Source organism: Lepidochelys kempii, chromosome 4 (assembly GCF_965140285.1).
Source record: "Lepidochelys kempii isolate rLepKem1 chromosome 4, rLepKem1.hap1, whole genome shotgun sequence".
NCBI lineage: Eukaryota > Metazoa > Chordata > Testudines > Cheloniidae > Lepidochelys > Lepidochelys kempii.
This window is the reverse complement of record NC_136383.1, coordinates 88792676-88807563: the sequence shown is the minus strand read 5'-3', so window position 1 is coordinate 88807563 and position 14888 is coordinate 88792676. Positions and strand designations below refer to the sequence as shown.

Sequence of the window (14888 nt, the reverse complement as noted above, 5' to 3'; positions counted from 1 at the left end):
GTTTTGACAACTCGTGTTTTAAGGCTTATGCAGCTTAACTTTTTGAATCGCAATGTCATGTCCCATGACTGTGCAAAACTTTTAAAAACTTTTAAAATAAACCCTAATTCCTTTGAAATTATACATCAAATAAAGTTGAATTCTGCCGAGTCTACATATAGTTGAACTGTGGCCTCCCTCCAGATGAGCCTGATCAAAGTGCTGAGCCCTAAGGCAGCCCCTACCAATGACAAATGGCCCAAAACTAAGTGAGCACAAATCCTACCTTCTTCTTCCTCTACGTCACTGAGGGATCTCTCCTCCACAAATCCCGAGCTCGTCGAGCTCTGGCTGCTTGTGATGCTATCTAAGCGTCGCTTCAAGTCCGCTGAGATTTCACCAGCGTAGTTTTCTTTCCCCTGCCTAAATCTGGCATTTTTAGTCTAGAAAGGAAAAATAATCAGAGTGTTTCTGAGGCAGACGTGATATTGTACAGTGTATAAATCAGGGAAGTCACTGAGCATCAGAGGGGGAGAGAAGGCGTGGAGGAGGCACTTAACCTGCTTGTGGCCCCCTCCATGGGGGTGCAGCAGCCCTCCACCTTCCTATGTCAGTCAGCAGCACTTATAAGCAGGTGCTACTACATCCTGTCGCTTGCTGAACTAGCATGTTGTCAGGTGACTTCCCCTTCACTCTGTTACTGGATCCCTCCACTCTACCACTCATGCCACTATTCATTCCTTTGCTTCTTCTCTCACTGCAAAGTCCATCCCACCTCCACAAACCCACCCATCTCATTTACCTGCTTCTGCTCTTATGCCACCAAATGCCTCTGGAGATAGGCCTAACCCCATGCAGACTCCCGCCTCTACAAATCCAGTCTCTCCTGCTTCACTTTTGCTCTATTCTTGCCAAACAACACTGCTTTCCATCCTCACGGATTCCCATCCCCATAATCCCCATTGCTTATCTGGAGTAGCATTGTATATCAATGATGAGGTAGAATGAAAAGAAATAAGAAGCGATGGAATGGATAAGACAGAGTCCGTCTGGGCAAAAATTACATTGAGGAAGAAAACTACTAGAGCCTCCCCTGGGATAGTGCTTGGGGTTTGCTATAGACCGCCGGGATCTCATTTGGATATGGATAGAGCTCTCGTTAATGTTTTTAATTAAGTAAATACTAATGGAAACTGCGTGATCATGGGAGACTTTAACTTCCCAGATATAGACTGGAGGAAGAGTGCTAGTAATAATAGGGCTCAGATTTTCCTAGATGCGATAGCTGATGGATTCCTTCATCAAGTGGTTTCTGAACCGAATAGAGGGGATGCCATTTTAGATTTGGTTTTGGTGAGTAGTGAGGACCTCATAGAAGAAATGGTTGTAGGGGACAATCTTGGTTCAAGTGATCATGAGCTAATTCAGTTCAAACTGAATGGAAGGATTAACAAAAATAAATCTGCAACTAGGGGTTTTTGATTTCAAAAGGGCTGACTTTCAAAAATTAAGGAAATTAGTTAGGGAAGTGGATTGGACTGAAGAATGTGTGGATCTAAAGGCAGAGGAGGCCTGGGATTACTTTAAGTCAAAGCTGCAGAAGCTATTGGAAGCCTGCATCCCAAGAAAGGGGAAAAAATTCATAGGCAGGAGTTGTAGACCAAGCTGTATGAGCAAGCATCTCAGAGAGGTGATTAAGAAAAAGCAGAAAGCGTACAGGAAGTGGAAGATGGGAGGGATCAGCAAGGAAAGCTATCTTATTGAGGTCAGAACATGCAAGGATAAAGTGAGACAGGCTAAAAGTCAAGTACAGTTGGACCTTGCAAAGGGAATTAAAACCAATAGTAAAAGGTTCTATAACCATATAAATAAGAAGAAAACAAAGAAATAAGAAGTGAGACTGCTAAACACTGAGGATGGAGTGGAGGTCAAGGATAATCTAGGCATGGCCCAATATCTAAACAAATATTTTGCCTCAGTCTTTAATAAGGCTAAAGAGGATCTTAGGGATAATGGTAGCATGACAAATGGGAACGAGGATATGGAGGTAGATATTACCATATCTGAAGTAGAAGCGAAACTCGAACAGCTTAATGGGACTAAAGCGGAGGGCCCAGATAATCTTCATCCAAGAATATTAAAGAAATTGGCACATGAAATTACAAGCCCATTAGCAAGAATTTTTAATGAATCTGTAAACTCAGGGGTTGTACCATATGATTGGAGAATTGCTAACATAGTTTCTATTTTTAAGAAAGGGGAAAAAAGTGATCCAGGTAACTACAGGCCTGTTAGTTTGACACATGTAGTATGCAAGATCTTGGAAAAAATTTTGAAGGAGAAAGTAGTTAAGGACATTGAGGTCACTGGTAAATGGGACAAAATACAACATGGTTTTACAAAAGGTAGATCGTGCCAAACCAACCTGATTTCCTTCTTTTGAGAAAGTAACAGATTTTTTAGACAAAGGAAACGCAGTGGATCTAATTTACCTAGATTTCAGTAAGGCGTTTGATACTGTGCCACATGGGGAATTATTAGTTAAATTGGAAAAGATGGGGATCAATATGAAAATTGAAAGGTGGATAAAGAATTGGTTAACAGGGAGACTACAGCAGGTCCTACTGAAAGGTGAACTGTCAGGCTGGAGGGAGGTTACTAGTGGAGTTCCTCAGGGATCAGGGATCCTCAGTTTTGGGACCAATCTTATTTAATCTTTTTATTACTGACCTCGGCACAAAAAGTGGGAGTGTGCTAATAAAGTTTGCGGATTATACAAAGCTGGGAGGTATTGCAAATTTAGAGAGAGACTGGGATATCATACAGGAAGGTTTGGATGACCTTGTAAACTGGAGTAATAGTAATAGGATGAAATTTAATAGTGAGAAATGTAAGAATTTTAGTTATAAGCTGGGGACGCATCAATTAGAAGTAACTGAGGAGGAGAAGGACCTTGGAGTATTGGTTGATAATAGGATGACTATGAGCCGCCAATGTGATATGGTCATGAAAAAAGCTAATGCAGTCTTGGGATGCATCAGGCAAGGTATTTCCAGTAGAGATAAGGAGGTTTTAGTACCGTTATACAAGGCACTGGTGAGACCTCACCTGGAATACTGTGTGCAGTTCTGGTCTCCCATGTTTAAGAAGGATGAATTCAAACTGGAACAGGTAAAGAGAAGGGCTACTCGGATGATCCGAGGAATGGAAAACCTGTCTTATGAAAGGAGACTCAAGGAGCTTGGCTTGTTTAGCCTAACCAAAAGAAGGCTGAGGGGAGATATGATTGCTCTCTATAAATATATCAGAGGGATAAATACCGGAGAGGGAGAGGAATTATTTAAGCTCAGTACCAATGTGGACACAAGAACAAATGGATATAAACTGGTCATTGGGAAGTTTAGACTTGAAATTAGATGAAGGTTTCTAACCATCAGAGGAGTGAAGTTTTGGAATAGCCTTCCAAGGGAAACAGTGGGGGCAAAAGACCTATCTGTCTTCAAGATTAAACTCAATAAGTTTATGGAGGAGATGGTGTGATGGGATAACATGATTTTGGCAATTAATTGATGTTTAAATATTCATGGTAAATAGGCCCAATGGCCTGTGACGGGATGTTAGATGGGGTGGGATCTGAGTTACTACAGAGAATTCTTTCCTGGGTATCTGGCTGGTGAATCTTGCCAATATGTTCAGGGCTTAGCTGATCGCCATATTTGGGGTCGGGAAGGAATTTTCCTCCAGGGCAGATTGGAAGAGACCCTGGAGGTTTTTCACCTTCTTCTGTAGAATGGAGCACTGGTCACTTGCTGGAGGATTCTCTGCTTCTTGAAGTCTTTAAACCATGATTTGAGGACTTCAATAGCTCAGACATAGGTGAGAGGTTTATTGCAGGAGTGGGTGGGTGGGATTCTGTGGCCTGCATTGTGCAGGAGGTCAGACTAGATGATCGTAAGGGTCCCTTCTGACCTTAATATCTATGAATCTATGACATTCAACGTCCTCTTAAAACCCATCCCCTTACTTCATCCTCCTCTGTCCCTGCTCTGTAACCAGACATAACAGATTCCTGTTGATCCCCTTTACCCTGCTAACTCCCAAGAGAGGGAGCAGTAGATTGCACTCACCAATATAAAACAGTAAAACTCTCCTTTCCCTGCCCCCAAGGATACAGGAAAAAAACCCTCAGGAAAGTGATACAGTTAAAGAAGGCTCTCATGTAGGAAGAAAGACATATGACCTGCAAACTGCAGGGCACCTCTCCAGAGTTTCTAATCCCCTTAACACTGGCTCCCTCTGGGGCTCTGGGTAAGTCTCCTAGGCAAAAATGTTCTATGTGGAAAATCTAAAGCTATATATATTCATGTACCCCAGAAGTGGTTCTCAAAGGTGATGAACACCACCAACTCCTTCTGAAAAATCAGGCCACTGACAGAGGGGTCCAGATTTAGACACTGGCCTTCATTTCTCTGCTCCATTTTCCCATCCTTAAAACAGGGATCTCAAAAAGGCGCAGAGAGGATTAGTTAGATCTTTGGAGAAAGCTTTGAAGATGAAACGATAAATTGGCTGGAGAAATTGATTTACGAGGAAAGATTAAAAGCGCTCTATATGGATAGCCTGGCTAAACAATGAACAAGGGGGACATGATAGCTGTTTACAGAAGGGTATAAACACAAGCAGGGAGTGAAGTGATTTAAGGTGGTACAAGCTAGTTTGACTAAGAGTAATGAGCTGAAATTAAGGAAAAAATTGGGCTGATAATCAGGAAAAATTCCCTGGCAGATACAGCAGACTGTAGAATAGTCTGCCAAGAAAAATGGTAGATGCCTCCTCTTTGCACATTTAAAGCTTAGAATAAGAAACTATCTATATTGTATGGGCATGGGGATTAACTAGACAACCTGTAATGCCTTTTCTATATTGAACTTCTCTGGTAAATGCTAAAGATTATCATAATTAATATTAATACAAAGATACATCCCCAATAATCCTCAAGCTTTCCACTTAGAATATAAAAAGAGTTTTAAAAATAAAGTTTCATCACTCCTTAGCCTCTATTTTTAATTTTGACGATGACAGCAGACTGTACCTTGTATGGCACAAATTCATTTCTCTTGCTCCTTAAGTAAGTTGACAAGTTTCCAAACTTGCAGTATTCCACAATCACCATAAGTGGGCCTGCATAAAACATAAACCAATTAATTAGAAAGCTATTTATTTCCCAGTTCAGCCCAGCTAAAAATATGTATTCTTCTAAAAATCATTCCACCATCTTTCCAAATACTTTTAAAGAAAATATCCACAATATAGACAGCAAAACTCTGTTCAAAGAAGGAAAGTGACACTTTTTCTGATTAACATGTGGGATGGGGGAAATAACATTTCACGCCAAATTTTTCAAAAAGCAGAGGCCTCATTTTGCATGTGAAAATGTGTATGAATTGTGTGCTTATATTTACACGTGCAAGCAGCTATGACAATACATGCAAATTGGCTCACTGTGCATGCAAATATCCATATACACTGATACTTGCATGCACAGTCATGCAATTAACCACCCAATTGCAGTAAACTACTTTCATGTACTCATAACTGTTCATGCATCTTTGTGCATGGAGCTGAGTCTCCATGTTTTAAAATATTTGGTCCTTAAAGCCCAATTTGCAAACACACACAGGTACCTTAATGAGCTGCCCAAATGTTGTACGCCGATGCTCAGATTGGGTTACTTGGACATTTGACATTTGGAAATGCTGATCTAAAATCCAACTATTGAATATAGGCTTCTTATTTTGGCATCTACAAGTAATAATTGGTCGCTATGTCTACCTTTAGAAAGATTTATGGGATTCTTCTTCTTCCCAGTAATGTACTATAGTTATGGAACTGCGTGAAGGAAATTCTTAGCCTAACTGTATTAATATTAAAATTACGACTGAGTCAGCTTCTTTGGCAAGTTATTACAAAGTTGCTTGTTCTAAATATCTTCCAAACTAGTGAACGATGCTGGCCTTGTTACACCAAAACTGTTACAATTGTAAGTAAAATAGATTTAACCATCCAAATTAGGATCCAGACTCATAATCACCTTTTATCCCCGAGCTGAGAAGAGTGGTACAATTTGTGGTTTTGCTTTAGCCCAATAAAGACATAGGGGCTACCTGTGGCATTTTTGGATCTAGATTCTGATCCCAAACCAACAAATGTGTTTGCTTTCAGAATTCTGTTTCTGGCCTCTCTCTAATTATAAACTATGTTTACTCCTCCTTTGGACAACTACATAGCATTTGAGTTTTTCGTGTGAGGAATATGAATGGTCCACACCATAAAGAAAAATAATATTGTATCTGCACGTAGCATGCCTTTTATCCAAGGATCGAAAAGGCTTTGCTAATGATATGCAAGCATTATTACCCCATTTTACAGATGGGGGAGCTGAACTGAGGTACAAAAGGTAAAGTGACTTCCCCAAGGTGACACAGCACATCAACGACAGAGCTGACAGATTGAACTCCAGCCTTTCCATCCCCTGATCTAACCACTGGATCATGCTGACTCTTATAATGAACAGCCCTGGAATAACTATACTGGAAAATCAGGGTCTTGCTAATGATGGAAACTCAATTCTCCACTAATCAGAAATGGTCTTACTGAATTTGAGATAGTGCCCCCAACCACAGAAGAGACATCCTATACCCAGAGAGCACTGAGGACTCTCAGTCGGTCACTCACCTCCTGGCTTTGTGCAGGCACCAAGTAAATTGACAACATTTAGATGATGACCAATATGAATGAGGATTTTGAGCTCTGACATAAGTGCTCGGTGTTCACTGTGTGTAGCACCCTCTGTAAGGATAAAAATTATACAACTGATCAGCATAACAGAAATAAAGGGTTTTCCCTTTGCTAGCCACATCCATTAGTATTTTGGCATATTGAGTAAATGGTCTTGTAGGTTAACCTAGGCTATGGTTCTCATGTGAGGGTCAAAACATACATTCCTCGTAACTATGCTCTGGCCCTCGTGAGCTGTAGAGTTACAGGTTGGTTTTGCTTTATTTTGGAACAGTTCCCGAATGCTGCCAAAAGGTAACAGGGTGACCAGACAACAAGTGTGAAAAATCGGGATGAGGGTGGAGAGTAATAGGAGCCTATATAAGGAAAAGACCCAAAAATCGGGACTGTCCCTAAAAAATCGGGACATCTGGTCACCCTAAAAGGTAAAATGTCAGACTGGAGAGACAATCAGTGTATTACTGCATGGAATCTTCTTTGCTCTATGCAACATTTTAAGCAGAGTCTGTTGAGTTTTCAGTTACCAGAGGTATAACCATTACCCCATTGGTGTCTGAGTGCCAGGGACTACCACTTGTCCTGTGGCACTAGGTTGGCCCGTGAAAGGGAGGAGGCGGGGCAGGGTAGGGGGCTGCACAGCCTCTCACCCAATCAAAGAGAACAACCACTGGATGATTTGCCAGCATTTTGAACATGCAGAGGAGGCAGCAGCAGCCAATATATTAGTGGGAGGGGCACAGAGCAGCATTCGGCAGATTTGGTGAACGCCAGGAACTTATGTAGGTGGGTGGGGGGGGTCCTCTCTTAATTTGCTGGGGGACCTATCTCATTAATGTTATGTCCTTATACCAGGAGACTTGACAGCATGGCACATAAACAATTAGCTTTATTCGCAGTGCCTGTATTGTGTGACTACTCACGCAGCACTGACAAAACTCCCAAAGTCCTCTCCCATTATTCACTGGTCTCAGTGTGAAACCTGGAATGGCTTCTCTGGGTTCCAGAGTCCTGGGAAGGAGGAATGATTCTGGGAGCTCAGCTTTGTATTTAATGTCAAAACATCCACATCACTGACAATAATATTGAAGAGCTCTTTAAAATCAGCCAAGGAGTAAGCTAGCTGAATAGTTTCTCCGCCCCAGATAACAGCTAAGTCATTGTTTAGGGTTTGAAAGAAAGCTCACACTGTAGGTACAGTATGGAGGTAAACACTGCAGAAATCACACTTGTGTAGGATTACTTGTAGGAGCACATTTAACTTCTGCACCTGAGTAGATCTATAAAGTGATAGTAAAGAAGCTCTAACGAGCAACCTCCTTACAGTTAGACATAAGTTACATTATTCTCACAGCAATTGTTAACTAAACCCTCCTAGGACATGATGTCTTTTTAGGATGCTTTTAGTCTTCATTTTTACCTTTCAGCATTTTTACTGCAACAGTTTTGCAGGTAGCAGTTTTGTCAATTCCAAATGCATCTGCTTCTATGACTTGGCCAAATGCTCCACGCCCAAGGGGTTTACCTGGTAATGAGAAGATGAACAGATTTAGACTTATTGTCAAAGCAGTGGACAAAAGCTAGGCCAATCATTAACCAAATCAACCCCCATGTTGGAAATGATGGTTTGGCACACGGTGGGCTGCGCCTATATAGGTGTGAAAGTGGGGTCAGGAAACACAATAACTAGACCAAGCTAGCTTTTCCTTCAGGATGCGGTTAGGAGAAGCCATGGTCCAGCCATCTCCTGCACTGGCCCAAAGGACTGAGCCATCACAAAGGGAACACCCACTGCATCCTATCAGAGTGTGATGTAGTTCCAGGGGCAATTCTGTGTGTGCCAGCCAGAATTCCTCCGCAGGCTCCCTGTGCAGTGTATTCTTTCCTCAGCCCCCATCCAAAATAGTGAAAGCACACCTAGCTTTAGCCTGTCTCTGGGAAACTCCCACTTGCTGGCATCATAGGGGAGACGTTCACACTGCTCATCCATAGGGACTTCATCAGGATCCATGATGATTGACAAGTAGCCAGTCTTTAGTTCCCCTCCACTGGCCTAGAAAACAATATCAGTTCTAGTCACAAAAATGGTACGTGCTGGCTGGAATGAGGCAGTCACATGTACTAACTTCTCCCTCCTCTGGGTTTTAAAATTTCACAGAAATGCAAGTCCGTAGTTTCCTCCAACTACATCATTATGAATATGAACACAGATCCTTGCACTTTTAATAATCAAAAGCAGTTCAAGCATTTTTTCCTCCGAATGCCTGGTCAATTAAAACCAAATTTCTGCGCCCTCAATTCCAGGCAGGAATGTTATGGTACTGAGAGAAATAATGCGCCTGTTGGTTTAAGAACAATGGAAAGGAACAACACAAAAGAGCCGTAGTCAGTTTTCATTTGTCATGCAAGACCAATGCTGGTGGGACAGTAAAAGAATGGTTTCGTTACCCGTTTAACGGTCCGGAGAATGATTACAAGAAGCAACCAGAAGAACATGGCAATCACTGCAGTCCCAACCAGGATAATGAGCTCCAGGTTCATTTTCTCTTCGGCGCCTGGGGAGAAACAAATGAACGATAGCTGAAAGCATTGATAGCTGAAAGCTTATTGGTTTAGGTCATCAGTTAAAGGACTGCATAGAGTTCCTTGTTCCAAAGGTTCATTTTAAAAGTGCCACATGTAGCAAGCCAACTAAGGCAACGCTTGTTTCTTATAGGTTGGAATATTGGGCCAAGTTCCACACTGAATTACACATTGTGAAACCCCACTCAAGACAATGAGGAATGGAATTTTGCATGAGATAGGTCAGCACAGGATTTGATGCATTGTTTTCTCATAAGCTTTCTGATTCCTACAAATTAGTGCACAATGAAATGGCAGCAAGGATTAGTAAGACTCTTATGGCCAAATTTTGCCCTTAGTTACACCCTTGCATGGTTGAAGACAGCCTTGTTTTGGTGAGGCTGAATGTGCATAATCGAGGGAAGCGTTTGGCCCTTAGCAATTAAGAAATAAAAGGTGAAATCTTAGATTTTAAAGGAAATTGCTATTTTTGAAAACACAAAAGCTAGATGAATGTTGAGCACCCAAAAATGAATAAGTTTTTCTCATGCACAGAAAAAAGTGATTATGCTATGTAGGAAATAAGATGTTGCAAGAATGATCCTCTGTATTATGAAACAACATCTCTATCATTTCTTTAACTTCTTAAACTGGGATATGAAAATATGGACTGTTTGCCATTCTTGTGGTCCTGAGACAATATATCCATGAATCAGAATCCTTATTCCAGGTTTAAGCATGGTACCACTTGAACATTTGATAACAAGCATCAGAGGAATTACTTTCTGTCCCACCCCCATTTCTCAAAGTGTGTTCCTGTACATTTCAGCCCTGGCATCATATAGGTTCTCCCACACAATAGCACACTGGGGTTTTTCCATTATGTTGCCCATGATGAGCTGCATCATGACTTTCTTCACATGAAACAATGTCATAAATGTGTTTCCAGTTTTCACAGACTTGCCTGATCATACCCTGAACAATCACATTTATTGGACCAGCTGAGAGCAAGTATTTACATTAGGGTTATTTACAGATAATTTGCACCCAACAAAAATATGTTGCCCAAATAGATCAACTCCATAACCTAATGAGAACTCAAAAACAACAGGCGATAACTTTCACTAGCTCAGGATAACAGAGTGGCTGATCGCCCTGATTTATGAGACAGAGATTCCTGAAGTATTTAGTGACTATTTTCTTAAACATATAAAGGTAACATACTAATAACTAAAGCAAGGAGCTCCTGATCAATGCTTTTAATTGGCAGCGTCCTTACTGTTGGTGGAAGGCGAAGAGCAGTTTGGTTTTGTCGCAAAATAGTTTGACCACTTGTTAGGGTTTAATTTTCACACCATGTAGTCAGATTTGGCCTGATGGTAATGGAACAAACACTAACTGCCAGAGTGTAGTGCTTACCATGAGAAGTAGCTTCAATCTAGGCACTAAGCCCAACAGTTAGGCCCTGATTCAGCAAAGAACTCACATGCATGCTTACGTTTTAAGCACATTTTAGTCCATACCTATTTGGCAAAGCATGTAAACATGTACGTAACTTTAAGCATATGGTTATGTCCCGTTGACTTCATTGCAACTTATGTAAATGCCTAAAGGTAAGCACATGATTAAGGGCTTTGCTGAGCCAAAGATTATGAACCAGGGTTCTAGACTGGGGAGGAGAGAAACAGTGGTTCTCTCCCAAGCTCCCTCCACATGCTTGCCTCATGGGTGTTTTCAGCCCTAATGGTTGCATAGATGAGTTTGAAAACATGACCCAAGTGTAACCGCTACAATGAGTCTGCAGACAACCTCTGGTAGAGGGAGGAACAGCAGCCACTAGAGTCAGGGAGGAAGCTGCCTGGCCACATACCCACCATCAAAGTAGTGAATGCTGGATGGATGTGAAACTTGGATGGCCTCTGAACTCTATACATTGAAATCCCATTGGTGAGGCTTGGAGGCCCTCAAAGCTATTCTCTTTCCTTTTGGCCTTTTATCTCCACAGGACAGGTAGGGGGAGGTAGAGTGACCAGATAGTAAGTGTGAAAAATCGGGATGGGAGTAAAATATGGCACCTATATAAGAAAAAGCCCCAAATATCGGGACTGTCCCTATAAAATCGGGACATCTGGTCACCCATGAGGGAGGGGATGTGAGAGGGTACCAGCAAGTGCCATCCACTCATGCCACCAAAATGGGACACCATTCACTGGAGATTGTGCGTGATCCTTCCTCCTTTCCTCCCCTTTCTTAGATGTCTTGACAGCAGTGATTGTTGAGCATTGTTATCAGCATTGTTAAGTATCCTCATTAATACCCACTGAGGTGTGCCAGGCTCTCTGCAGACTCAGATGCAGGTATTATTGTATTGATTTGCACTCACTCTATGTTTTCAGGTTTTTTTCTGCCACCATAATGGCCAGCTGTGATTTCATAATGAAAGGTGTGATTCTGGAGACCAAGATATCTGCCTCAAAAACCAAAATCACTGGGTTGCCAGCGTGGTGTGCCCTCACCCACTTCGAGCTTGATTAGGAGCCTTATCAATAAATAAATCTGATCCACTTTGGCATAAGGAAACTTTCAGCAAAAGCACTGCTAGTACGTTTTCAAAACTGTGACCAAGACATGATGCATAGGCTTCCTTTTTAGCAGTTATCATTTCAAGCACAAATAAATAAGAGAAGCAAATCTGTACTGACCTTCTACTGCAAAGAAAGTTACAGCTTTTTTGCATCCGAGGACATTGCAGGCAAGGCAAGTGTAGAGACCTCCATCTTCTTTCCTTACCCTGCGTATGGTTAGAGTTCTGTTCCCATCTTTCAAAACAATACCTGAAAAAAGGATTTTTTCTTAATACTGCTATTTGCGTTGGCTTTGGCTGTTGTTAAGAATTCAATAGTTGCAATTTTTTTTTTTTTTTTTGCGTACACAACCCTCACACAAAGAAAAGGAGGACTTGTGGCACCTTAGAGACTAACAAATTTATTTGAGCATAAGCTTTCGCGAGCTACAGCTCACTTCATCGGATGCTGTAGCTCACGAAAGCTCATGCTCAAATAAATTTGTTAGTCTCTAAGGTGCCACAAGTCCTCCTTTTCTTTTTGTGAATACAGACTGACATGGCTGCTACTCTGAAACCCTCACACAGTGTATAAAATAAACAGGGCCACATTCTGCCCCCACTCCGCACTTGAACTCTGCATTAAAATCAATGGGGAGTCCTTTGTAAAACACACGACAGGTGAAATAAGTCATACTGAAGGAGCAGTTCCTCACCTGAGTCTTCAACAAGGGTTTCATTGCTTTTAAACCATGTGATGTGTGGAGGAGGAATTCCATTTGCTGGGCATGATACTTCTATGGTTTCACCAAGGTTTGCTGTTTGATTCTCAAGGCTCTCTACCAATGTGGGGGCCACAGGCTCTGTTTGCATGAAAATAAAGTTATTGAGAGTTTCCAAGTACAATCATTTTTGTGATGCCTTAGCACTCGCTGCTACTTTACAAGTTTGAGTCACTAATGTAGTCCCATGGCCTTACTGTAGTGGCACCAATCATGGTGTTCATGGAGAGATCGTATTTAATCTTCCCTGATACACAAGACAAGGACAATAACTAAGAAAACATTATAAGGAGAAGTCCTTTGTCTTTTACATGAGTCTGGTCTCCATCTACAAGAAGGGTGATATTGATGGTGCTTGAGGCTCAGATTCAGGAAAGCATCTGTATTCAGGACTGCCCATAAGCATGTGTTTAAGTACTTTCCTGTATCAAGGCCTAAGTTGCCAAGCCAGGACTGCAAGACCTCTATGCATCCAAAGCCAGCCACCGGCATTGTTTTTGCTGAAATGCCGCCTCGCTTTTATAACAATTTTAAAGCATGACCACAGTTGCAAACCCAAAGGTTCAGTCACACCTTAAGTCACAAGTATAAACAGATCATAGATGTCGGTGTTTTGCAAGGCAAAACCACACAGTTATCAATTTGTGCCACTGTTTGTGCGCATCAATAAAGAGACTTCATTTGCTTGCACAGCACAATTCCCTGCTTTTCCATCCTTCCATTGCTGTTCCATAATAACGGAATACTAAGTGTGCCTGGCGAGTTCATCAGCACAGCAGATACCTTCTGCCTGGACTTGACCTCATGCACTTGACACGTTAAAGGCAGTCTCATTATTAGCAACTGCTTAAATCCCTTCTACAAGTGAGCACACCTTTAAATTGGTAACGCACTAGGTCCTACAGCACTTGAGGATTTCTACAACTGCAGTATCTTCATTTCTGGCTATACACAGCCTGTGCATATAACCATCTACTTTGGTATATGTAAGTGGGTTCATACCTTGAACAGTGAGGTGCTTGACAAGACAGTGTTGCGTTTTAGTCTTTTTGTCCTGGGCTATGCAAACATAATCCCCTCGATCTCGAAGAGAAATGTTACGGAGGATGAGCTCTAAGGTAACATTTTCACCATTGCTATTAGAAACTGTGGCATTCAGCTTCAAAAGGTCATCTGGGTTCTTGCACACAGGCATTGGCAACCCCCCAAGGGGCCTTGGCGAGGTGCGAGGACTCAGTTTATACCAGGTCAGGTTTTCAAAGGTGAATTTGTCCGCAGTGCACTGCAAGGACATGTTATCCTTTTCGGTGGGTTGGTTTCTAGGTTGAAGGTTAATTTCAAGACCCCCTGCAAATTAAAAAAAGCTCATTAAATAATGCATTTGTTATATTTATAAAGTTCTTTTCCTTTATATTGATTAGAAAAAGCCATTTTGAAAATCTGCATTCACAGACTTATTGGGCTTGACTCTCCAGTTCTTTGCACCTTGTTTTACACTCACTTTGCCCAGGCATAAATGACTTCACAAGGCACTAGAGAATCAGGCCCATCATTCACGTTAACAAACAAACAAACAAAAATCACAAACAAGCAAAGTCCAAGGAAGGTCTATGTAATTATTAGAATTATCCTATGCAACCTTGCACTATCCTCAGCATTAACTGTCAATTTTTGTGACTGGATTAAAAATATCATTTAGACCAAGATTTTCAAAAATGAATGCCTAAAGCTAGGCTCTTAAATCCATATTTAGGCACATAAATATGTCGTCTGATTTTCCAAGGTCCTGAGAAGCTAGATGCTCTCATGGAAGTCACCCAATTTTGAAAATTTTGATCTTAGTTTTTATAGAATCATAGAACTGGAAGGGACCTTGAGAGGTCATCTAGTCCAGTCCCCTGAACTCAAGGCAGGACTAAGTATTATCTAGACCACCCCTGACAGGTGTTTGTCCAACCTGCTCTTAAAAATCCCCAATGATGGAGATTCCACAACCTCCCTAGGCAACTTACTCCAGTGCTTAACCATTCTGACAGTTAGGAAGTTTTTCCTAATGTCCAACCTAAACCTCCCTTGCTGCAATTTAAGCCCGTTGCTTCTTGTCTTATCCTCAGGGGTTAAGAAGAACAATTTTTCTCCCTCCTCCCTGTAACAACCTTTTATGTACTTGAAAACTGTTATCATGTCCCCTCTCAGTTGTCTCTTTA

General features: G+C 41.5%; 1 protein-coding gene across 3 annotated transcripts in view; it reads right to left on the bottom strand.

Moving 5' to 3' along the window:
• Nucleotides 1–14888, bottom strand: part of KDR (kinase insert domain receptor) — a 42433-nt gene that overhangs the window by 10702 nt on the left and 16843 nt on the right. For all 3 annotated transcript variants that reach the window (XM_073342013.2, XM_073342012.2, XM_073342014.2), the window contains exons 13-21: nt 13684–14028; nt 12616–12762; nt 12039–12170; nt 9223–9329; nt 8692–8827; nt 8195–8299; nt 6715–6828; nt 5072–5160; nt 266–422 (exon numbers count right to left, since the gene is read on the bottom strand). In XM_073342013.2, coding sequence (XP_073198114.1) covers nt 266–422; nt 5072–5160; nt 6715–6828; nt 8195–8299; nt 8692–8827; nt 9223–9329; nt 12039–12170; nt 12616–12762; nt 13684–14028 — 1332 coding nt within the window. The remainder of the gene's footprint in view (nt 1–265; nt 423–5071; nt 5161–6714; nt 6829–8194; nt 8300–8691; nt 8828–9222; nt 9330–12038; nt 12171–12615; nt 12763–13683; nt 14029–14888) is intronic.